The 25,936-nt window shown below is 41.3% G+C and overlaps 1 protein-coding gene and 1 long non-coding RNA gene across 2 annotated transcripts in view; one reads left to right on the top strand and one right to left on the bottom strand.

Annotated features, from left to right (window-relative positions):
• Nucleotides 1–3,314: 3,314 nt before the first annotated feature.
• Nucleotides 3,315–4,113, bottom strand: LOC311250381. Its single transcript, XR_014621277.1, has 3 exons — nt 4,046–4,113; nt 3,793–3,905; nt 3,315–3,703 (listed from the first exon to the last, which is right to left on the bottom strand). It is a non-coding gene; the product is annotated as an uncharacterized lncRNA (long non-coding RNA).
• Nucleotides 4,114–7,490: 3,377 nt separating this feature from the next.
• gas7b (growth arrest-specific 7b) overlaps nt 7,491–25,936 on the top strand; it is a 68,493-nt gene continuing 50,047 nt past the window's right edge. Inside the window, exon 1 of the mRNA XM_084342965.1 lies at nt 7,491–7,922. Within this exon, the coding sequence (XP_084199091.1) occupies nt 7,743–7,922 (180 nt within the window). The 5' untranslated portion in view covers nt 7,491–7,742. The remainder of the gene's footprint in view (nt 7,923–25,936) is intronic.

Here is a 25,936-nt window from a genome sequence, read left to right as displayed (position 1 = left end):
TTTTCTCTTTATTTTAAATGAGGTTGTTCCTGCTCAAAAATCAATGAATGAAGGGATTTAATTAACAAGTATGTCGTGCATATAACGTGTTGAGCTCATGGTAAATGCTGTATCATAGGCAACTGGACTCAGTTTCTTGAGGACGTTTCACCTCTCATCCGAGAGACAAGGACACGTGACCGGACTGGACATGTCCCAGTTTGACATAGATGGATTCTTTTACTCCTTTTTCAAACCATCTGTCTTCTCTGGCCAAGATGTTTACATTGTTGTCCTCAAAGGAATGATTTGTCTCCTTCAGATGTAAGTGGGCAGCAGAGTCTTGATCTGAGGACTCAGCCCGATGGTTTAGGGTTCTGATGACCCCCAGATTGTGCTCCAGTGGGTGATGAGAGTCGAACAGCAAGTATTGATCTGTGTGTGCAGGCTTCACACGTGTCCTTAACGACTCTGTAAGGACACTCCCACACAGACTTTAAAGCCTGCAGCTCCTCCAGTTAGTTAGAACTGAAGAAGCCTCTTGGGTGAGAGGTGAAACGTCTTCAAGAAGCTGACAGTCCAGTTGTCTACCATACAGCACTTAGAATCATGCATATAACTAAGCCCAGACCACATGTGCTGTCTATACACCATTAATTCATACAAACCAGGATCAGAGTGCAGCAACTGTAACAGAGAAAGTCCAGAGACAGAAACTCTGAGTACAACAAAATTCAAGAATCACTAACAACATTTACAGTGAAACATCTACAAGTAAAGTACAAGTACCTCAGAACTGCACTTAAGTACAGTACTTGAGTAAAGTTCTGACATACTTGTACTTCACTTGAGTATTTCTATAGGTTACATGCTGCATCAGAGCCAAAGTAGAGTATTTTGAAATGAATTTATTTATTCAGTAATCAGATAAGAAAAATCTGATTCTTATTATCTGAAAAATTATGAATATCAGATAATCAGCCAAGTCGATCATCAGTCAACCCTAATAATAATCATCTAGCCCTGTCTACTGTACATACATACTGTACATGTAATATATGTGTAATACAGTACATTTATTGCCAGACAATTACTTATGGTACTGAAGTACATTTGATATAAGATACTGTTCACTGCTTCAGCAACAACATGTTTTTGATCCTGGAAATAAAACATGAGACTTTACTTGAAGACTTTTACTCAAGTAGGACGACTTTCACTTTTACCAAAGGCCAGTAAAACAGAGAGATGATGAAATGTGCACAAAATATTATTGAACAGTTAAACTAATCATCAAATGTGGAAATATGATTTCTTAGAGGGCTGTATGTCACTAAGGGAGTTTGGACTCGATCTCAGTGAAATCCTGGCTCCGGACGAATAAATACTGAACTCCTGCTGGAGACGTCTGACGATGATGACAGTTCAATCAGTCACACCATTACGTTTACATTCACGTATCTTGAATATCTGTGATCTTCTTCCCCCTTTCACCGGTACAATAACTCCTCATGTGTCCAAGACTGAGTCAGTGAATGATAACAATACGTGTGTGTTAGTTTGACGGGATGAGGCCACAGAGTGAAGGCCGGGCTGGGTGAGGTTTCTGTATCACAGCCCGTCGTGCAGCAGAGATGATCTGTGTGAGTCACACCTGCTCCTTTTAACAGTCTCAAGTGTGAAATAAAGCCAAATGACCTGGTTGATTACACTGACACCTGTGTGTGTTTTATATTCCCTTCAGGCCTTTCATGTGTTCTACATCTGTAATAACCAGGTCATTCTTATAGTGAGACTAAAAATGACTGAATGGCACATTAAACAAGATATTTCTCAAATCCCTGTACACTGTATACTGAATTTCTCATTGTACTTCAGTTCTATGCAGTATTCTGCTTTTAGGTGTAATACTACAGTAACAGCAGCTAGAGGGCCCCCTCTAGCTGCCTCAGAGGCAGTGAGGCACAAAGACCCAACAGAAGATTAGTTCAGCTTGTTCAAAGATCTACATGTGTCATAAACAGTTCCTGTGCCTCCAAGAAGAAGAAGAAGAAGATATTACAGACACAGAGTGACAGACCATCATGAGTATTCTTTACACATACACGGTCACTTACATGCTGTTCACACTTAAAGGAGCTATTTGTAAGAAAGGTTGATTTTTGAGTCCCAACTCAAAAACTGACGCTTGGGATCGTAGGACAGGTCGGCTGCCGTCCCAAAGTGAGTTGGGAATGAGACTCAAAAAACAACTTGTCTTTCAAATAGCACCTTTAATATCTGGAAAAAAAGTTTCTTTCTCGACCTCACATGTAAAAACAGACTCAGCACTTTTAAAATGCACCAGTGACGACGAGACTTTAGAGGAGGAGTTTTGGATGAAGTTGTTTTAGGACATTAGCAGAAACGTAAATATAAGATTGTAAATGAAAAACATCTGTTAGACCTGTCCATGGGCACAGGTACCAGTGAAGCTTTAATTCTTAACGCTTGCCTGTCATGCTCCATCACACACATCTGGACTGGAGAGGCTTCTGTTGGTCCCTTCACTCTCATCCTGGACATTTTCTGAATACATGTATCTCCAATACAAACACAAAGAAATACAAACTAGATTACCTGGCATCCCTGCTCTCCCAGCAGTGTTTCTGTTAAAAACAGCTGCCTGCTGAGACCGAACCTGTAGTTTGAGTACATTGTACTCAACCTGTAGTTGAGTACAATGTTGAGGTACTAATTTTATGGTAGTTACTACATCTACTCCTCAGGGAAATGTCATACTTTTTACTTAACTTTTTGTGTTTTTGACTTAAAATGTATGTTGTTTATGTTTTTAAGAAAAAGGGATGCTTTTATTCTGCACCTTTCTACAAGCTCTGTAGTTGTATTACTTTCCTAATATGATTTGTCTCCATAAAAACGTTATCAATATGACCATGAAGTAAGATTCTAAATGCAAGACTTTGACTTGTAACAGTGTTAGTACTTTTACTCCTGGCATTAATTTAACCCCTGGAAACTCATCCCTTCATCACCAGTACGTGTTTTTAAAGTTTTTCTCCCTGAATAAATCCCTACGTGGCTTTAAATGTTTTGGCTGTAGTGTGCAAGTTGATGGGATTGGTTCCTGAGGTTTGTGACATATGGAAGCCTTTTTTTTTGTAAGTAAAATTTAATACAACAATGAAAAGAACATACAGATGCTCTTTATAGTTATTATAATTTATTGAATAAGTAGTTTATGGTATATAATGTACTGTAGAGAGCAGCTGGTGTGATTCACACACATCATCTTCTCCCACATCTTCCCCATAACTCTTTATCTTTACCTGAGCAGCAGTGAAAGGCCTCTCTCTTTTTCAAGTTCTTCCCAGAGTTCCTGCTCCATCTGGTTCACACAGAGGCGCCTCGCTGAGCTCCAGGCCTGTTCACATCACTCAGTACTTAGTCTCAACTGCTACAGGTAAGGCTTTATATTATGAGGCATTATTTTACAAAAAAATTCAGAGAACATCTCAGGTAAAGAGCTATGTATACTTTCCTCAAAGTCCGCTTTTATAAAAGTGTAGTGTGTAGGATGGTGTGGTAGTGGCATCTAGTGATGAGGTTGCAGACCTCCCCTTCCAAGTGTGTAGATAAACCTGGGGGGTGCTGGGTTGATGTGTTCCTTGTGTCAGCCACAAGGAGCTTTCTTGCATCTGCCCCCTTTGCTATTTCCTGGAACCTTAAAGATTCAGAAAGAGTTGTTATGGTGTTGTGAAATTGTTGTGCGTTTGCAGTGAGCTTTAATCTGAAATGTCACCGTGGACTCACTCTTCCAGGAAGCTTCGTCCAGCCAGCAGCCACTTCTTCATATCTTCAGTACTTAAATGAAAGGGAAGTTGACGCTGCAGCTTCATGAGCACAAACTGCCTCATGCGTATCTTCTGCAACACACATTCAGCACCCAGTTTGAATCAGCTGACACACAGTATGTGCTCCTGTGCCTCAGTATGAACAGTTCATCTTTACATTAAGAGTGGCAGAAAGGACTTCAGTGTGTCAATCCAATTAGTCCTAAACTAACCTCTTTTTAAGGAACTACACGTTGTCTTCTGGAGTGAAGATGACGATGACGAAGACTTCACATACCTGGTGCAAAGAGAAAGTTGATGAAGACGTGCGTTCAGATGAAAGCTGATTGTTCAGACGGAGGATCTGAACCGGTCAGTCAGGTTCACATGTACATGATGTGTATCAGTCTGACTATTTTGTCTTTTACCAAACAGGTTAATAAACTGAAATGGGAGAAGTCGTTGAATCCACTTCATTCACACTCTATTCCTCCTGATTGCCAATAATGACTCAGCATTAATTTGTACTTTTAAACAGAGAGCAGGATCGCAAACAACCCAAACACTAACAAAACAAACACTATTATGTGATTTATGTGATTTATTATGCAGCCAATGTTAGATCGTGGAAAAATGGGGGTCTAGTTAAAACACCATTTAATAACTGTGAGAAATATTATCATCAGTGTTCATCAAACATTGACTAAAAGGAGAGATTTATGAAAGAAATCAAATCAAATCAAATCAAATCAATGTGTTTAAACAGCCCAAAATCACAATCACATTGCCTCAGTGGGCTTTACAATCTGCACAGTGAACGACATCCTCTGTCCTCAGACCCTCAATTCAAGTGAGGAAAAACTTGCCTTATTAAGAAAATAAAACCTTTTAACAGGGAAAAAAAAGATGGCAGAAACCTCAGGAAGAGCCACAGAGGAGGGTCCCTCTCCCAGGACGGACAGACAGTCAGTAGGTGTTGCATGTACAGAAGACAACTACAAAATCACAGTTTACAAATTGCATCGACAGAATACAAGATGGATTAAATCCATTTAGGGTTTCCTCCACACATTTTTCATGGACAAACTTTCAAAACTTTTCCAGGATTTTTCTGGAGCCCATACTAAATTTTCCATGACCATTCACAACCTATAAATACCCACTATATTGAGTCCAGATATTTTAGCACCTCAATGTCTAATGCCTGCTGGATTATCTCTCACAGGCTTCTCGTGTTGGATGTGCTTCGTTCTTTTAACACGTCGGTCATTCTCTTGTTTGGCTTCTAACCAAAGTCATTCAAACAGAGGCCATCAGATTCAGACTGCACTCAAACATCAGCTCAGCCAGTAGCCAGATCTGTCTTTAAGTGGAACAAAAATAAAATCGTAATTCAAGGTGAGCTTTTTCCAGAACTTTCAACAGCGTGCCACAGCCTTCCTCAGAGGATGAACTCAACAATGACTTCCTGACAACAAACCTGAAGGCCTGTAGACTTTGAGTTGCAGCTGAAGCAGTTGACGCTCTAGTTGTGTTGTTTCAGCAGCAGAATGAGCTCTGAGTTCGTGTGTGTTTCAGTTTTTCTCTGTTTGGTGTCGTTTTATTTCTGCTGTGCTGCTGAGCTCAGACTTCCTTCTTCTCAGTAACCTGCAGATGATGGGTGACACAACAATCACCCTTTTTTTCATTCGCCGTAAACTTTACTTTCCAGTCTGATTATGTGCAATTGTTGTATACATTTATTTAAAAGGGTCACACCATTAATGTTACACATCAAGTTTACTTGACTTGACGTATTTACATTCTCTGTTTGACTCGTTGTGAACACCAAATTCCTCCTGTTCATGTAACTGGGGGCTTGGTGAAAGCTGATAGCTCCATCTTGTGGTATTCATGATCTAACTCACCTTCATGTAGTGACTGCTGGTTTGATTGATTCCAAATGAAAAGAAAAAGGAAACACGTAGAATCAATTGTCACACAACTCATGGCAGTAACCCTTCCCTGATGTCTCACTGTGACCTGAGTCATGGGTCAATGTGATATGTGTTGGCCAATAATAAACAGGGATGTGTCATAATACCAAGCATCAGTGTAAAACAGGAACTATCAAGCTTGTGTGCCAAATGTTTGTTCATGTTCAGGTCAGCTGTGACTGAACAAAGCTGCTGCATTTAGAATGGAAGGCTGAACTTTAGGTAATAAGATACCACCAAAAAACAAAGGCTTTAACGATAACAGTGTTTAATGCACTCTCAATTATATTCGATGCCCTCTCAAGATTTAATTTATGATAACCATTTGTAATGATAGCATCATCATCATCATCATCATCATCTTCATCTTCACCACCGTTGTAACAGAGACACTAATAAAAGAAAAAGAGATAAAACAACAGAGCGGCAGTAAAACCATAAACTCAAATCATAAAAAGCACAAATGTCTCGACGTTAAATCAGCGGCAGCAAATTAAATCTCCTCAGTGTGCAGAAGTAGAGGAGAGCTGAGGGCTTCAACAGTCAAGTCCTCCATAATGAGAGACGGAACTTCCGGTATTACCTTTCAAACTAAAACTTACAAAGGCTTGTTGCATTAAAAAAACAAAATGCCAGTAATAAAAAAAAAACCCAAAAAACAAAAAACTCACGTCTCTACCTCAAATGTACTAGTTATCATTGTGTCATGGGGTATTGGGTGGGAACTGTCACTTCTCCTCATGATAGTAATATTTGGGTATATATTTATGGTAGTATATTGGTACAGTGCTTTAAATTTAGATTGGATTACATTTATGACTGAAGAAGAGCTACTGCGTCTATGGTGAGGGTCGCCATGTGATCATTATTTCTAAGTAATATCAACTGTAGCCTGTTTTATTACTAATAGTAGCCTAATACTAGTAGTACTACTGACTGTAGCCTAATACTAATAGTACTACTTACTGTAGACTAATACTAATAGTAGGCTAATGCTACAAACAGTAGCCTAATACTAATAGTAGCCTAATACTAACAGTATGCTAATACTAATAGTAGCCTAATACTACAAACAGTAGCCTAATGCTAATATTAATAGTAGTCTAATACTAACAGTATGCTAATACTAATAGTAGGCTAATGCTACAAACAGTAGCCCAATACTAATAGTAGGCTAATGCTACAAACAGTATGCTAATACTAATAGTAGCCTAATACTAACAGTATGCTAATACTAATAGTAGCCTAATACTACAAACAGTAGCCTAATGCTAATATTAATAGTAGTCTAATACTAACAGTATGCTAATACTAATAGTAGCCTAATACTACTAACAGTAGCCTAATGTTATAGCACCATTAGTAGTGCAATCCTTGTAATATTCACTAATGACAAGTTTTAATACTAGTGTAAAAGTTAATTCCTGTTTTTGGAAACAACTTGACAAAAGAAAAGAAACAACAAACACAACTAACTAAAGGTCCACTTATTATTAATTACCTGAAACTTTCAACCGTAGCTCTCGGTCTTCCTCGGCAGTGCTGTTATTAAAGAGGCTCGTCGCTCGTTTACCAGCTTTTGAAGACTTGGTGCTTTTATTTTGAAGCCACACTCGTCCCTGTTCCGCCGCGGCTCCGTGCTGCTGTGCTGCCGCAGCATTCAGAGCGCGCTGACAGGCTGAGCAGAGCGCAGAGGAGCGGAGCGCCGAGGACCGTCCTCACAGCAGTCCTGTCCCGACAGCATTCCTGTCCTGACAGCAGTCCCGACAGCAGCAGGAGGACAACCTGTTCACCAACTTCACTCAACTTCTACTGCTCTTCTCCTCGACAGGAGCCAGGACACAGTCGAGCTCCGACCACGGAGCAGAAACTCTGAGGAGATTCAGAAAGTTGTGCTTCTGCTCCGAGCAGCGGGGGACCGTCACCGCCGCCCGTGTGACAAGTCGCTCCGGAGATGTCTGGATCGTACTGCAAAAGTTTGTACCCGTTCACCGGGGAGCAGCACCAGCAGGGACTGAGCTTCGAGGCCGGGGACATCATCAAGGTGGTCCAGGCTCTGCCCGGAGGCTGGTGGGAGGGAGAGAGGGATGGAGACAGAGGATGGTTCCCCTCCAGTTATGTCCAGGTCCTGGAGGTAAGGACACTCATGATGTCTGCTTATTGGACTCTGTTGAAATGTTAATAAGATGTTAATTATGTTAATGAACCGACCTTTGTTTTGTCTGCTTTGTTTGGTTTTCACTTCTTTTAATGATTTTGTTTTTCTGAAAAACACATTTTTATTTTGTATTTTCTATTCTCTATTCTGACTCACTCTCTCTCTCTCTCTCTCTCTCTCTCTCTCTCACACACACACACACACACACACACACACACACACACACACACACACTCACTCACTCACTCACACACACTTGAGGATAAAGACAGCATTGACAGATGCACTAATGAATCGTTTTCCCGTGCTGTGCTGATCAGATTAACTCTAGCCTTCCCAGCAGGCAGCTCCCTGCTGGCTGAGGCTGCACACTTCCTCATTCCACACACATTCCAGTGGAAAGCTCAGGTCTCCTCTCCTCTGTGCGCGTGAATGCACAGGACATGCTGCTCTCCCCCTGTCCTCCTCCTTCTCCTCCTCCTCCTCCTCCTCCTCCTCCTCCTCCCCCAGCCTCCCCTCTCTGCCTCCAGAGAGTTCACACTCTGCTGTTGCAAGTTAGAAAAGCTCTCACACTTCTTTTCATTTACTTCTTAAAAAGTTGTCATGTTTGTCTGGGATTGAAGTGATCTGAGTCAGTGGCAGAGAAGTGACACCACCCAGTATACTGACAGTCTGTTATAATCAGCTTGTATCCAAGAGGGACCGGCTCGACGCCAGCACTCTCAGCTCTGGCACCAGTGCTGCCATTTTTGTCACGTCTTCACTCAGAATGTGAGAAGACAGGAACAGAACTGTGGTGTGTGACCCATCAGAGACTGTAGGGTCACATAAACCTGTAGCAGCAGACAGTTCAAGCACAACAACCCTTATCTGATCCAAGACCAGTCTGAGGAGTGGAGCTGCTGGGTGTGGCAGGGAGCAGAGAGGCTGTTCTTTAAGGACGGGACTCTGAGTTTCATCAGACATCCACGCTGTGGAGGTGGTGAAGTTTCAAGTGAGAAGCTGAACTTTTCGTCTGCCCTGTCTCCACTGTGGTCAAAGAAACATGAACTTCTCTAGAGGGGTCAGTTATGCATCACGCAATCAGTGATTAAGTTATTCTGGTTCGATCAGGCCATGATCATGATCGTTTGGTATGGTTATTGATAAGTAGCATATCATTATGGTCCTTATTAATCCAGAATCAGCTCTAATGGACAGTAGTGTGGAGAGATTTGCTGTTAACTCTCCTCGCAGAAAATGAATCGACAACTATTTTATTTTATTATTTACTATTTTATTAATTTTAACAAAAATTCTCAGGAGTGTCACAGTCTGAGGAGTGAAGCTGCTCTGTAGTCTGGTGGTACGGCAGCAGATACTTCTGTATCTGTTGTCAGATGGCAGCAGGGTGAACAGACTGTGGCTGGGTGGGTGTTGTCATTCAGTATCTCTGGGCTCTGTGCAGACATCTCACTTCACTGATGCTCTGTAGATGGTACCAGTGATGTTCTGGGCGGTTTCAGTCACCCGCTGTAGAGCCTTCCTGGAGGGTTAGAAGTGTTAGCTGAGGGAGCATAGCGACAATCATAGTGTTAGTAGTATTCATTTGATAGAGTCACTAATTGAGATCCTTACCCTATCTTCATGAATGAATGATACGCAGTACCAGTTGCTCTAGGAACGAGGATTAGCATCCCGTTATCATAGAAAACACCTGTTCCAGTTCAGGGACAGGGCGGCCGAAGGTCTTGCCCATAATTATTGCAAATATCAAAATGTGGAATAGGATAGTTACTCTGACAAGACATTGAAATTAAAAGTAAACCATATGACCAATATTTGCTTATTTTAGATGTAATGTATTGGTGTATAAGTACACATGAATATATAGTAAAGTTATGTTTTAGGAAAGTTTGGATCAGTTCCCCTAATATATACTTGTAATATGCTGTTCAGTTAACTCTGAAAAGAAAAAACAACAAACACAGAGGGTTTTTTATCAAAACATCTTATATAAAAAGGAAAATTCATGATCAAACTTATTGTTACTATCAACTTAAAAATGCTGTTTAAAAATGTCACCTTAAGCTCTGGTATACATGACGAGCATTCACAGTTTTCTGGCTAATTGTGGTAGTTTGATCAAAAATTCAACTCAGGGTCTTCTTACTCGCTTTTTTTCTACAAAAGCTACATCTCATGGCCTTCATCAGTGGCTGGAGTTCATCTCCATGACATTTCTGCTGTCGACGAGTTGGTAGCTCCAGAAAATGCTATTAAGTGGACCTTGAGGATATCTTTTTGTCAAAATATTGTTTTCACAGTCAAACTTTCAGACTCAGAATCGTTAGATGCAGCTGTAACGTGCGTGATACACAAGAGATGACGGAGTATGTGGATATGAGAAAGCATTGTGTGGTTTCTAAAAACACCGACTGTTTCTCAGCTGGGTGTGTGGATACCTTTTGTAAAACACTGATGCAATGCTCGATAAGGGCTCAGCCCTTAAGCTAGGCTAAATTAAGCAATCCCAACATGCTTATCTGATGTGGGGTCTGACTTATCACAGTCACATTCTCCTCAGTTTCAGCGGAAACTGGTCTGCAGCTCGTGTCGGATGTTTGTGGTGTTGTGGCTTCAAATTTAGATTCTCACCGCCAGCCCAGCCTTCCTGTCACTCTCCACTGCTCTCTGCACTGTAGTGGAACTGCCTCAAAACAAGCAGTAAAGAAGAGAGAACTGACACAACGGTGAGGAGGGAACAGGGCCGGGTGGCTCATTGACTTGCTTTGTTGGGTTAGTGTTGCACCATCAGCTTGGCTTTACCTGTTCTGCCAGGCGTCTCTAATAGAGATGGTAACTGAGACAAGTTTCACCTCACACATATCTGAAGCGCTCTGAGCAAGTCATAGTTTGGATGTTGATGTCCTGGACTGATTGTCCTGTTGACTAGAATCAAGGTTTAAGTGTTTATTCATATGTCTTGCTCCATGTCTCACCTACACACCAGTATCAGGCCCAACACTGGCAAAAACAAGTCTTTTGTAGGTACTGTTAATGTCCTGGAAAATGATGAGCTCTGTTAAAAGCTAATGAGACGACCTCGAGATAAGGCTATGTAGTCAAACTACTTTATGAGACTTGTATTTCTGTTCCTCGCTGTGGTACAGAGTGTGGTTATAGGTTTATTATCAGATTATGGGGCACCAGTATCAGTATCAGTGTCAGTCTTACTGTAGAGGTTCACCTCCAACTTCACGCACACCAAATCCCATCATCATATTGAAACTAGAGGTTTCCCCCAGTTCTCCGTCATCTGTAGGTCGATCAGTCAGAGGGTGAAGGGTGATACTGTGATGGTGAAACAAAAAACACTTCTTTACTTCCTCATTGTGGTCATTTATTCAAATTCAGAGGGGCTCTGTAGGGGAATCGTCGTCATTTCTACAGGCTGTTGCACAGTAACTCTGTTTCCTCACTTTCTTAATCATAAATGATAATAAATCCAGACTGATGTACATAAATCACTTGGCCTGGGATTTATATAGCTGGCACAGTGAACAATGAGGCTCTGATCTGACTCTGTTGTCATCTTCAGTCTTGTGTCTTTGTTCTACAAACAGCCCATTCTTCAACACATAATGAATCATTCAGAACCTGCTGCTGCCTGGTGCATCACACAGTTAGGATGTTTCTCAGACATTTACTGTAAAGCTAGACAATATCACTTTTAAAGGAGGCAATAATACAACACTTACATTTCATTCTCAGCAGTAAATGCAGCTCTGCTTGGTTCAGCAGACTGCGCTCATGTCACTTGTGGCCATACTTGACATGGTTTCATTTTCAAGGAAATTTCAAGTTTACTACAACGTAGGTCTTTTTATAGTTGTGGACATGATTTCATCATTTATGGTAACACTGTGCTCACCAAAGTAGTGTGAGGATCTGGGAACATCGTTACAACATGGTCAGCCAGTCACACCGGTTGTGAACAAGCTAACAGTCTTAAACACACACTGAAGGTTGATCATCATCCTTCATCGTACAGGAAATCACAGTGAATTCTCAAGTGTGGCTAATCTGGGACTTTTAACCTGTGGGCTATAATCATTTGAGAGAGGAGAGGAGAGGAGAGGAGAGCTGTTTACCCCTCTCTCCAGTCTCTATGCTAAGCTAAGCTAACCACTGTCTGACTCCAGTTCTGTACCTAACGGACAGACATGAGAGTGGTATCGATCATGTCATCTAAACCTGCGAAGCAAAGTGAAAAGGAGTATTTCAGAACATGTTTAAACATTTCTTTAGAGGTCCAGTGTGTAGGATTTGATGGTATCCGGTGGTGCAGTCGCAGATTTGAACCAAGTGAATGCTCCTCTCCTTACCCCCCCTTCCATGTGTGTAGGAGACCCTACCGTGGACACTCAGAGATGGGAAAGGTCCTGTCAAGAGTCAGTGTTTGGTTTGTCTGCTCTGGGCTACCGTAGAAACATGGCAGCCTCTGTAGAAGAGCACCTGCTCCCTCTTTAGATATAAAAGACTCTAAGGTAACACAAAACATGGATTCTTAGTTTCAAGGGATTATACACTCATGAAAACTATAATTTATATATAAAATGAAGTTAAAATAATCACATCAACTAATTTGAAATGAAAATAATTATGATTTTTATATTCCCTTTCTGCCAAGTTTCCCCTTAATCCCACACCTTTAAGTTTCATAAAAATGAAAGAGATGATGCTCTTTGCTCTTTTATGCGAGCAGGTGATGGTGTTTTGAGAAGGAACACTGTGACCTCTTCTCGTTCGACTTCAGATTTATACTGAGATGTTCAGAGTGTACAGTGTGAGCTGTACTGAATGAAAGGTTCTCTCATCTACTCCAGGAGAACATTGTATTTTTGGGAGTAATCACAACGACCACCAGAGCATCATGAGTCATAACGACAGTGAGTCATGTCAGTGTGAGGCTCATTAGAGCCGACTGTTCACCTAATGAGGAGGAAATGAAGGAAAGCACTAAGAACAAAAGGGAGTTAAAGCGGCAGCTGAAAAGCATCTATGATGACTCGTTGCCATGAGTTTCTGCCTGATGACAGTGATGTCACCCTGAGCACTTCAATGGAGGATATTGTTCAATTCAGACAGGAATGCTTTAATGTTTGGGAGCTTTTATCAGCAAGTGAATTGGACTGATTCACTCATTCAATCAACCTGCTAGCTTGAAAATAATTTGCCAGCCTCCCTGCGGTGTTTGGAGCTGTCATCACTGTTTCCACACAGATGTTTGAACGCTGCCTCTGTCTTAATGCTCTGTTACTCCATCATTCCATGGAGCAATGTCCTATTACTGTGTGACATTTTTTATTTTCTTTATGCGATTCAGAGGCACTGGATATCTCCAACACTCATAAATGGAATAACATGACGTTTTTTTTTTGGGTTTGAATCAGCGACAGTTGATTCCACTGAGGTATTTTCACCATTCTGTAGTTTATATTTTTTAGCAGCAGCTATAAAACTAATAGAAATTCGATCCAGGTCAATAAATAACTAAAGATTTATGCGATAGGTTGGATGACTGGAGTGCAGCAGCAGAGACTGGCAGAGTTTTGCGCTCCCTCACTGCCACCCGGTTGCTACTTTTCACTGGATCAACGTTGGCAGGTCTCTCACTGTCTCCTGGCATTATACAGTAATTACAATCTGTATCCTGCAGTGTATGATTAAATCCAAACTATGTATCAAGAAAGTATTTGCTGTTAAAGATAAATGCTTGACATTTAGGTTCTATAGAAGCTCAATCCTGCCATGTAAAAAGAAGAAAAGAAAGAAAAAGACAGAATAATAAAAATAAAAACACAGTATACCAAAATAATGGGATACCAAGAGGGAATCCTAAATACTTGACTGATTTATAGCTTTTTTTAAAGTCAAGTTTGACATGTAATCAGTGGTTTAATGGATTAACCTTTTTTCTTTCTAGCAAACATGTCAAACATTTCTTGGTTCCCTCTCCTTCAGTGTGAGGACTTTCTGTTCTTCTTTGTCTTCATGATAATAAATGAAGCATATTTGGCTTTTGGACTGTTGCTTGGAAAAAATAAGTCATTTGAACACCTCACTTTGGGTTCTGGGAAATTTTGATGAGCATTTTTTTCACAATCGTGGAATGTTTTGTAGTCTTAACGATGAACCGATTATTGGTGAAAGTAATCGGCAGATTGAAGGTGAACCAAAACAGTCGTTGCAGCACACGTTACAACACCAAATTATGAAACACAAGGTCACATGTTGTACTTACTAAATCCCTATTATGAAATACTATTGCAGTACTATTACTGTACATTGTTATTTTATAATGTTGCACCTGCACAGTTTTGAATCATCATGGTGAGCCCTGTTTCTGTAACAGCCAGTGCAGGCAGTGCTCTGACAGTTAGGTATTTTCCTGACCTTGAGATGTGTGGTGTTTTGGTGCCCGGTGCAGAGCACACGCTCCACAGGTGGGAGCAGAGGAACAAACAGGTGGGAGGTTCATTTGAATGAGGCAGTGCAAAGACAGCTGTTGGTTTACTGGCTGAAATTTGGTCTTAGGCTCAGATGTGTGTTTCTTGTTTAACTTCACTTCGCTGTCTCTTTGGAGATAAATAGTTGTAGCAAATGGCCAGAATTAAAGAAACGAAGTGTAAATATACTGGTAAGTAGATGCATTTAAATGGGCATCATAACGTACTGTTTACAGCAGGAGCGTCAGTCAGCAGTCGGCACTGATCTGTGAATAAATGAGTGATTGTGACGGTATCTGTCGTCCACAGCTGCTTCGTACTGTATGAAACTTTCTCCTCCGCTTCATTAAGTGGCTGCAGCCGTCTGACGGCAGCAGGACACATATGTTAATAAATCTGCTGCCTCTGATGTAAGAAGACACACAGCCGTCCACTGTGTTTACCTTCATTAAATCATCTGCAAACCACACCGACACACACACATCACACTGCTCCACTATAGCTCTGTGGTCTGCTCTTCATGATGGAGACAGAAAATTACCAGAGATCATTAATTAATGTGTCCTGCCACCTTTTTTTCAGTGTTTCATGTTTGATTCCTGAAATACAACGATTCAAATGCTGCTGTGTCACATTTCTGATTCTTTTTTGAGAGAGAGTAGAACTGGGACTGAAAGGTGTGATGAACTCATTTAATCAGCTTCACTTAACTATTCCTTCTTCTTCTTCTTCTTCTTCTTCTTATTATTATTATTATCATTATTATTATTTTTGTATTCATTGTAATTAAATGCTAAAAACCAACCCGTGTGGTGCTGTGTGTTCACGGCTCTGCACCATCCAGACAACAATATGACTTCCTGCAGAGACGTCTCCATTCATTAAGACATTGTCTTCCTGACTCACTGTGATTGGCTCAGCTGTCTCTGAGCGATGAGACCAGTGGTGTGATTGCTGAGACCTGTATTTATTAAGTACCACACCCTCTGATCTATACTCCACCTCACTCACTCTTTTGCACTTTGCATTGCTGCACATACAAGAAGCAAAATAGCAGGTGATTCATGCCCAATTGAAATAGGGCCCAATATCTCATACTGTCGATTTGAAGTCAATTATACCATAAGTACATTTATTTTACATATACATTATATTAGTATACTTTCTTTTCCGACTCTGCAGTAAACCTAATTAAAAAAAAAGAATAGGAGTATTTATGCTGAAGTGTATGCAGTTTTTAATATTTGTGAGGTATGAATGGTTTTAAAATATGTAGGATGCCTAATTATGAATTATTTGTCATAATCTGAGCACAGCAGGCATAGTCTGACAGTTTGTGCAGGAAGTCGATCAGTAAATGGAACCTGTGATCGTAGAACTACAGGAGCCCTGAGAGGAAAGTGAAAAAAAAAAACGATTAAAGGAACTTGGCAAGATTATCCTGGAAAAGCATTTTTCCCTGTTTTTAAGTCAGTCCCAAGGAGAGAAAACAACTTAGCTCAGTCTTAGGAAATGGATCATCAGAATGTATCTTCGTTCCGTACAGCAGCATCTTGCATCTAAACAATACGATACAATAGGTGCTTGCTTTTCGCCCTTTGGTTCACCATTAGGTTTCAGTTTTGCCCTCCGAGGGAAAAAATGGTTTGCTCGCTGACTTATTTCTCTCTGCTGGGATTGATACGACCAGACAGTCTGTCAAAGAAAAAAGTCATGTGGGGGCCGTAGTAAAACCAGTTTAAATCACTGAATTTGTGACACACTGGGTTATAGCCTTTAACGAGTGGTCGGAGGGCAGTAACACACTCGTGTTGCTCTGAGGCTACATTTGACATCCCCATAACAACTCAGGACTCCCCTATAAGTGTTCGACTATCAACATGGCCAGTTAACATGTAATAGAAACCCTGCAGCTGGGCCTGCCAGGGGCCATCTGGAGGGGACTCCCCCCCACACTCCTCCATGTGGATGAAATGTGTTGAGTGCTGGTTGCCACGTATTACACAGTCAAGTGTGACTTTTTTCTTCCACTCGAAGAGACCAGTAATTTATAGTCAATTTGAAAATGACGTAATGTTGATTTTTTTCCTAATTTTGACATTATTAAAGCATCGTGTATTGCTGCTCTTTAGTGTGAATTACAATGTGCCTTCATGTCTCTGTTGTCAGGGGAACTACTGTAAGCAATTTGCAGTGAGTTGTAAATGATGGAGAATGACTTTGTCTCCCTAAACTCCTCCAGGTGGAGTGTCAGCTGTGTTTATTATGAAACTGTAGCGCAGAGAGAGAGCGGGGGGGCTTCCAGCAGAGGTTTGGATGGTGATGTAGCCTGGCATAATCCCTGTAGTGGAATGCCGGGGGTCAGACCACTGCTGTAGAGCCTCCAGCACACAGCCAGGTGCTTCCCCTGCATGCTGGAAAACTAACACCACCCCTCCTGTGCTGACGTCATGCCAAAAAACAGTCATTTCTTCTTCCATGGAACGTACTTGTGTGGAGCTGTGATATATCAGCTGAATGACTGTGAAGCACTGAGGCACTCCAGAAAGCACCTTGTTAACCACAAGCGGTTGTTTGTTGTGATACTGAAGAATAGGTTTGAGGTTTTCACACATACTGGCGGAGCTGTCTGTTTAGAAATAATGACTCAATACGTAGCAACGGGCAGGGAAAGGGGAAGGCTTTAAACAGACTGGTGTCAGGTGCCTGCCAGTCAATTCAGGAACCTTTAGCGTGAGTATGATTAATATAATAAGGCTTTAAGGAATAAGGTTTGTATTGTTACCAGATTTAAGTTACGGAGGCAGAGGTGTGTCCCAGCTATTTTGAGTTATAGCTGAAGAACATTAGCTCTGTTTAAGAGTAATTACAGTTATTTTCAACTTGGGCCTCATTTTCCCATTTTTTTCCTTCATGCAGATGGAATATGGCCAAAAACTAGTGAAATACTCCTCTGTAGTGCTCTGTAAGTCTTAATTTGCAGGGATCACTGGTTCAGAGGGCAAAGACAAACTCTGAATTGATGGATCAGTTCTGTTCTTAGTCTGAATCACTGAGGTTCATTCAGCTCTGATGGGCAGAGTGGGGATTAGGACTGGCAATAGCAGCTCACTGAATTAGAGATTTTATCAGTTCACTGAGCTAATTATGTTGCCTACTAATTTGAGAGAACGCCCACATGGAAGCCTTGCTTGGGAGGTGTTGGTGAGAGTGAGAATGTAAACTCTCCGATCTTTGATGTACGGTTTGGTTTTTAGTTTAAGAGCGTGTCCAGGCATCGTGTAGTCATGTCAGAAAGAATTCTTTGCCTCTCTGTGGAAGATGAGGTGTTCAAACACAGCTGCTTGGTCGCTTGATAGCTGACGTGTGGGAGCTGAGAAGCAAAAGCCATCATAAAGAGGGATGAATTATGATTCATTCATTATGAATTATTCAAACAAAAATGGTGTCACACACTTTTGGACAGTCCGTTTTGGTGTTTCACCCTGTTGAGCTAAGTGCTTCTTTAAAGGTCACATATTATCTCATTTTCAGGTTCATACTTTTATTTTGGGTGTCATCTAGAAAAAGGTTACAAGCTATATTGTTAAAAAAACATGAAATAAAAAAATAAAAAATACCATCCATTGCTGCAGCACCTCTATTGGACCCTGTCTAACTCTATTGGTCAGCTCTCACAGGCCTGAGCAGGGAACGCCCACCTTGTTTCCACATCAGCTCTGCCTGTGTTTTTTCAACCATGGTCCTCAGTGAACATTCATCAGAATAGTGCATACATTGAAGAATTCACATGCTTGGTGCTTTGAGAAGAATGGGGGTCCGTGGGACGTTTGAAGGGGGAAATCCAGATCAGGTGGGAAAACCCGGTTCAATGTAACCACAGAAGTCTACCAGTTGATATTTCCCAACAGCATACACACAGTCTAAACCACTGGCATGCATGCTCAAGAGTTAGGCTGCCTCTGTTTGAAAGAGGAGGATAGTGTGCATTAGGCTTAAAGCTGAAGTGACTCATGTGGATACAACAGGGACGTCTGGAGTTGCAAAACCCTGCGATGGCTATTGACTGGTCACAGTGAGAAATACATTATTCACTGTGGAGTGCTCAGCGAGTTTACTTCTTGAGTGGAAAGCATACCGCAGATCGACATGCTGCCATATCAGATCCTGAGAACATAAGCAGGCCTGTGGAGATAAGATCTGCACACTGTAGAGCACGCGCCTTCATATGCAGTGCTGTAACTGGACGGCTGAAGGAGAAGCTTGGACAGGGCTTGAGAAATTCACATAAAGTGGATCGGGGCGGGATGGAACAAAACATTCTTTGTCAGCCATACTGACCACGCTAGCCTGCACATGCTCACACCAACATGCATGAAACCAGGGCTGAGGCAGCCAGCAGTCACTAATGACAGTTTGTGTGAACATATGTGTGCATGTACTGCATACACGTGTGACCGAGTGCATGCTTACGCAGGCATGTGCATCCCTCCCCGTCTCTGAGTGTCTGAAGTGTCTCCATGTGGGAATGTGGCTCCGCTTCAGACTCCCACATCTGCCCAAACCAAAACAATGTCTCCCAAATAAAGATACGCTCCACAGCCCCCATCGCTCTCTCCCTGTCTCACTCTGTCTCTCTCTAAGGACCCCTTCATTCTTTCACTCCTCCTCCTCCATTCACTCCAGCTCAGTCTCTCCATATCTTGACACATTCTTCTCTCTAGGTCTCGTAGTTAGTGGCCAGAGTACATGTGAGAAATTTCTCCCTGGCTGTATTTCTCACATTAGGCCTGAACGCCCACTGAGTGATCCCAGAGGGCTCGCGACTCAGCTTCAGACCTCCTGGGAACGGGGTTAGCGTTACAGTTTTGGCATAGTGAACAGGCTGCAACTACAGATATGTCATGTAAATAGCTTTAGCTTACTTCGAACTGAGGCTCAAATTGTCCCGTCAGCATATTTCTTATATTCCTACAGCACTGACACTCTTCTCCAGCTGTTCAAGACAGTCAAGACATACAGGATAAAACCCGATGCATTTCAAATTACAACATCACAACTCTTTTCCATAAAAGTTGAGTGAAATCAAGGGAAAGCAGAGTACAGTACACCCACTAGGGCTGCAACTGATTTATAATCATTATCATGCTGATTATATGCATTTTTTGATAAATCAATCTGTCATTTAGTCTGTGAATGTCTATAAACAGTCAGACAAAAGTGAAAAATGACTGTCACAATTCCTTAAAGCCCAAGATGATGCCTTTAAATGTCCGCTTTTATCTAAAACCCAAAACATATGCAGCTCACAGTCAATTACAAGTATATAATTATAATTAGCTTGTACTAAGCATTTTGCTTTAAAATAACTTAAACAGTCTGTTATCATAATAGTTTCTGAGAATTATCTCATTTATTAATCAACTGAATGTCTCAGCTCTTATATCAATGCTGATAGATAATCACAGTTCTACATAGGGATGCACAGTATATACCATGCTGACATATTGTCGGCCCAGTAATGGAAAAGTTTATATTAATTGGCTATCAGCCGATGATGAAATTATAGCCGATGAATAGAGCCTCTAATACCAAGCTAATAACCGCAGCGTCTACACACTCTGATACAGTAGGTGGCGAAAAATGTCCAAATCTCATCTCTTTCAAATATTTTGAATAAAAGAAGGAGTTTTAAATATATCATAATGTCAGAGTAAGCCATCCAGAGCTCCATGTTTACCTGATAACCAACAGGTATCAGATTTGTATTAATCAGGGACAGCAGCTGATTAAGTGATGTGTTGTGACAGTGTTGATTGAGCAGTGTGTCTTTCCTCGCAGACACTAGCATCAGCATTTGTGTGTGAACTTCCCAGTAACCCGGAGATATGCTGGTGTTGCCACAGAAAAGGAAGGTGGAGGTATTTCGGAGTGAATAATAGGAAACAGACACTTCCCCTGTCTGTCACACCTCTGTTCCTCTGACATGATGCGGTAGGAGAAGAAGTGAGCAGGGAGAAAAACATCACAGTCTGCATCCACCGTGTACCTCCACACTGTTCGGCAGAAGCTGCAGACTGTGATGGCCCACGCTCTCACATCGTGAAGAGACTGTGTGTAACTGTGTGCTTGCTCGTGGCTGTTTACAGCTCTGCTCCAGTATGTATACAGCTGGAATTTGTTTGGTTTCCTCTTCAAGCCGTGCATGCCTGTATATAGTAAGAAATATCTGAACAGTGTAGCTGTGCCACCCTCATTTTGAATTGAAGTGTAGACACAATTAGATTCACGCTAAAAACATCTTGCAGGTATCCCCGGGGCCTTATTTGAATATTTTAATCTTAGGTAATGACTGAAGCAGAATCAAGCAGTTACTCAGGGAGCTCACAGGTTGTTCATAAAGGGAGCGACGTAGCATCAGTAACACTGGATCACAGTAGCGGTTACAACTGGTAAAAAACCTCATGAAAGATGTTTAATATCACGTTCTTGACTTACATACATACATTTTTGTCATGACTTGGCTGAGACCAGCCTGTTTTCAGGTGCCCTGTGCTTGTATGACAGTGTAGTTACCCCTTTGGTGTTATTTGTATAGGCGCCCCTCTAGTGCGGTGGTAGAAAGAGCAAAAGAAGTCAGAGTTGGGGCTGGTTCGGGTGGCTGGACGGGTCACACACTGGACTGTGAGTCCACTGTGTGACCAAGTGTGAAGGTTGACTTGTTTTCTTATGGAAGGTATCTTGCATTAATCGCTTACGTACATTACATAGTTATTTAAACTCAGAGTCGGATCCTTTCCTAAAGATGTGGGTCAAAGTCACAGACACACAGAAGGCAAAAAACTGAGACACGCTAGTCATTTTGTCAGGACATCGTAAGGCGTTCAAGATGTTGCTTTGGTTGTTTTCAGCTATGTCACGCTGAACAGGAATAAAGGACTGACTTTCTTTATTTGAAATTAGAAGAAGATGAGATTTATAATCATCTGTTCAAATGAAAAATTTGTATTTTATAAGTGCAACACAAAGACATAAACGGAACGTTAATTCTTCAAATAGTTCAGAATTATGTCTTTTGGGTTGTGTTCAAATTGATTTGACCAAATTTTGTTTTGCCCAGTGGTTACGGGACAGAAACAAACACTTACCACACCCAGTGCTCGGTTGTTGTTTCTGACGCCCCGTTGTGATATTGATCAGTGTGATATTGTACAGTCTGATTCACACTCTCTCCACATGATGATTAAATTTAACTTCATGGATGATTGAAACACCTTAACAGTGTTAAGGACACCGTTGTGCCTCTTAAAATGAGGTTATGTGATGAATACTGTGGTAAAAAAGTTGGCCTTCAGGTTTGAAACCTGTAGCTTGTAGACTGTTTGATCACACTGGATTGCTGGCTTATGTTTTACCACAAACTGGCAACAATGACTCAGACTTCACAGCACAATCTGATGCCGAGGGAGCCAGGCCTGTCTCTCCTCCACTGACCAACACTGGCAACAAACTGTGTAAATGCAAAAACCCTTAAATAACAGTAACTTATGTCATATCAGACAGATCTGACAGAAAGACATTGTAGCAGGACGTGTTCGAGTTAATTGACCAACATCACACAGCCTGTGATGACATGTGTGATCAACATGCTGATGCTGAAACGATGTATCATGCAGCCATCATTTACAGTATAACTGACACAGTGTACATGAGTAATTGCAGGACAGATCAAGTTATCGCACATTTTATTGCACAGAGAAGAATTGTGATCCATTGTAACCGTGATGAATCAGGTTTTTTCAGTGTTTGGTACTGAATTCACCTGCAGAATCATCTGGAGTATCACACTACATAAACTGCATAAAGACCTTGTTTTTACACAGCCTCTGATGCTGTCGTGTAGGATCATTCCCACATCATTAGCAGCTCATGTTGTGCAGGAACCTCTATCGTTCCAGCTGGAAACTGGACAGCTGCTCTCACAGACCTTGACCCCTGCACACTCTCCTCTTCCTAAATCCAGATGTTTCCACAGGAGTCACCAGAGGTCAACTTCAGTTGAAGTCATAGCAACATGATAAAGTACCACATGGCATGAAAAAGCTCATTCACACTCACACTTGCAACTACACCATGCAAAATTGCGCATGTCCACACAGTGACACACTCTGTCACAAGTCAGGAGGTGCTGAGTCACTCAGGCATGTGTGAGGACAGCTAAACATTAGTCCGCTTCAGTAATCCAGGCTGTTGAAACTCTGGACCACTGAGGCTGCACATTGCTCCTCCTCCACACAGCCAGTGAGTGGGTGACCGGCTTTTCACCGTCCATGTGATCTCAGACAGCGACTGATGACTCACCTTTTCAGGACAATCGATGTCTGTGTAGAAACGCTGCTAACCTGCTGAACGCTGACGACTCAGTGTTTGGTTGTTGCTCAATGGTGGAAATCTTTACCGCTATAAATACTTGTTCTTCTGACGTCAGTTGAAGAATGAACTTATTCTGTATGTTGACAGCCAGCCGAGGTTGCAGTTAGTTCTTTTATCTCATGGATGAATTTCAATAACATCGTACTTACTCATGAGTTGTGTATGTTAAGTCTGTAGAGAGTTGTTTTAGGATCCAAATATTCATTTCATTTATATCCATATCTTTGTTTCCCTTTCCTGACCTTTAAATGATGTCAATTCTGTTTCAATTTTCTATTGTGAAGTAAATTACTTAAATTATGCCACATTCTTACCAGAAGTCAGAAAATGCCCTGTGTTTGAACTTCAGAAGAATTCATGCGTGCAGGTCTGAGCTGAGGCTGTTAAAATCCAGGTGAAGGGCTAACAACCGAGTTTACTACACTGTTATTCTGTGACTGACCTCAGAGCAAGGCTGGCTATTTATTTAAAAGCATTTTCCAAAGGGATTTAACAAATTATTCTTGGTTTTCCAGGCAGAGAGCCAGTGTCACTGAAATAGAGAGACCATGAGGTATTTTGTTTTCCATAATAAGAGATGCTGCGTGTGTTTGAGGATGTGTGGGAAATGTCTATAATCTGAGAAAGAAAGGGCTGGGATCTGTTTATAATACCAGGAAGACCAGTGAAGTATTTCGTTTCTTCTTTTTTAGCATCGTAAACATCTGACATACTACGGTTTTTCTGCAGCCACAACACTGTGAAGCCAAGTTGATTAAAGGAAAAGTCCAAATATCCTCAGGAATATTACCATTATTGTACAAACCAATGATTGGATTCAGCGGGTAGATATGAAATAACTGGAATCATGGTTTTGACTTCTACAACTCATCAGTCTTTGTGTTGAAGTATTTTACATTTGAACCATTTTTAAAGTAATATGGCCCGATTTAAACAATCCATGGCGCCCAGTCTAAGGCACATGGTGCAAGTGCAGTCAGGGCGTGTCTAGGTCATGCTGTTTAAATGTGCCATGATGGCTTCAGTGACATTACTGAGCACGGAGACAGTTAAATAACTGAGTGTATGCGTGTTGTGAACCCACCAGACGTGAGATATAGCCCACGGTCTTCAAACCTGTAACAACTGATGTTTTTGTGCCACTTGGGGGCAGTGCTACAAGCTATGAACACAACATTGGGCTCTTTCTTGTTTGCAAACAGTTGTTTGTTGATACAAATTGCAGATTAGACATGGAACAACATCAGCATTCATTTGGACTCATGTTTCTGGTCCCTTGATAAATGCTCGTCCAATATTCACTCTCCTTTTAGCTCCCTTTTGGTTTATTGGTCAACTATAGCTAAACCAGCTCTACCATGTTTACTAGCTAGTTGCTAACTAGTTGCTTTGTTGCAAACGTCTGCCTGCTGTTTGGCATTGGGAAGGTTGTGTACAGTAGGTTTATTGGAGCTTGGTCACTGAGAATAGTTTCCTGAGAGTGGTGGGACTGATCTCAAACCAAAACAAAGCTAATGTCACTCATTTTGCTGCTAATTTTGCAAGATTTCTGTGCGTTTTGTCACACGAGTGACAAACCCACATTACACGAAATCTGTTGATTCATTTGTAACATAAAAACACTGATCAGAGCAGCTTCCAGGATCACAGTTTTAACCTTATCAGCACAATAGAGCTTGTTTCCTTGTTTCCTTTCTTTTGCTTTTCTCTCTTTCTTTCTCTCAGAACAGTAATAATTGAGTCTGTGAGGGAATTCAGACCTGTTATCAACATCTGTCCTGAGTGATCCGATCTCAAGCAGACAGCTGTAGGTCGTCAGTTCACACCTGACATTAACATGCATCTCCAAATGTGTCTAAGTGAGCACCTGTGATTCACTTCCTGCTCTACATGAAATAAACCCGTCCATCACTGGGACAAACAGACAGAAAGAAGTTCATGTAGAACATTTGCCGAATTTACAAGAAGGCCAAAATAAAGAAGAATTAGTCAGAGACAGCGTTTGATAAAGTTTATAAAGTTTCTCCTAACTCAACAACTCGCTAAACTGAGACATTTTTAAAGGGAGTCTGGGGTAGCCTATATTGGTCACTGTAAAATTTGACATGTTTAACATCAATAAATGTTGTCTTCTTTCATGAATTGACTGTAAGCTTGTGATGGGATCGCTCAGGACGGATGTTGATACCAGGTCTGAACAGTCTCTGTGTTGGTCTGTATTGTTGCCTGAGTGTTGCGGCCGTTTCTGTTTTCTCACTGTCATTTTTATGACTGCTGACTTCTGAGTGATGGCCAAATTTCCCCTTTTAGAGACAATTAAGATTTATTTTAGTCATAACAAAATCATGAATATCAACAGTAGACGTCAGCTGTCAGTCCCTCACAATGAAAGAACAAGGGCTGTAACAGCTCTGATGTTCCTCAATCCGTCACATACGAGACCGATTTGTCCACCAGCAGTAATGCCCACACACTAATCAGCAGCATTAAGATTCTTGCTGCCATTTTCAGTCCGGGATGCAGTCACAATCACTGATGCTTCGTTCTTCATTCTGTGCTACAGTAGTTTTAGAGCGACAGGTTTACGTCCTGTCATGTAATGTTGAAACCCAGCGTGTGGTGGTGGCAGAGTGATGAAGACGTACTCTTTAACCACAACCACTTTTAAATTCCACTCTGCGCTTTAGTTGCATGTCACTCCTCTATATCCACATGATTCTTGTCCTCCTCTTCGTCTTCTTCTTCTTTACTCTCAGCTTTATGTGAAAATGCCTTTAATCTTAAAACGGTTGTTGGAAGTTGTTTTAGAAAATGTAGTAAATCATTCGTTCGAGCAATCTGGACATGATTATAAAAAAACATCCCCCTCATATTCATCATATTTAGTATCTGATGGTGACATTTTAATGAAAGCACATTTCACCAGCCCACAATCTATTGGTGAACAAAATATATTCTGCTCCTAGACTCTGTTATCTTATCTGCATGTTTCTCAAATGACTGCTGTAATGACTAACACAGGTTGACTTAAAGGTTCATCTCTCACACTGGAGTAGAGACATGTTG

Source organism: Pagrus pagrus (assembly GCF_965226575.1).
Source record: "Pagrus pagrus genome assembly, chromosome: 21".
In the NCBI taxonomy this organism is placed as follows: domain Eukaryota; kingdom Metazoa; phylum Chordata; class Actinopteri; order Spariformes; family Sparidae; genus Pagrus; species Pagrus pagrus.
This window is presented reverse-complemented; position numbering and strand designations above follow the sequence as displayed.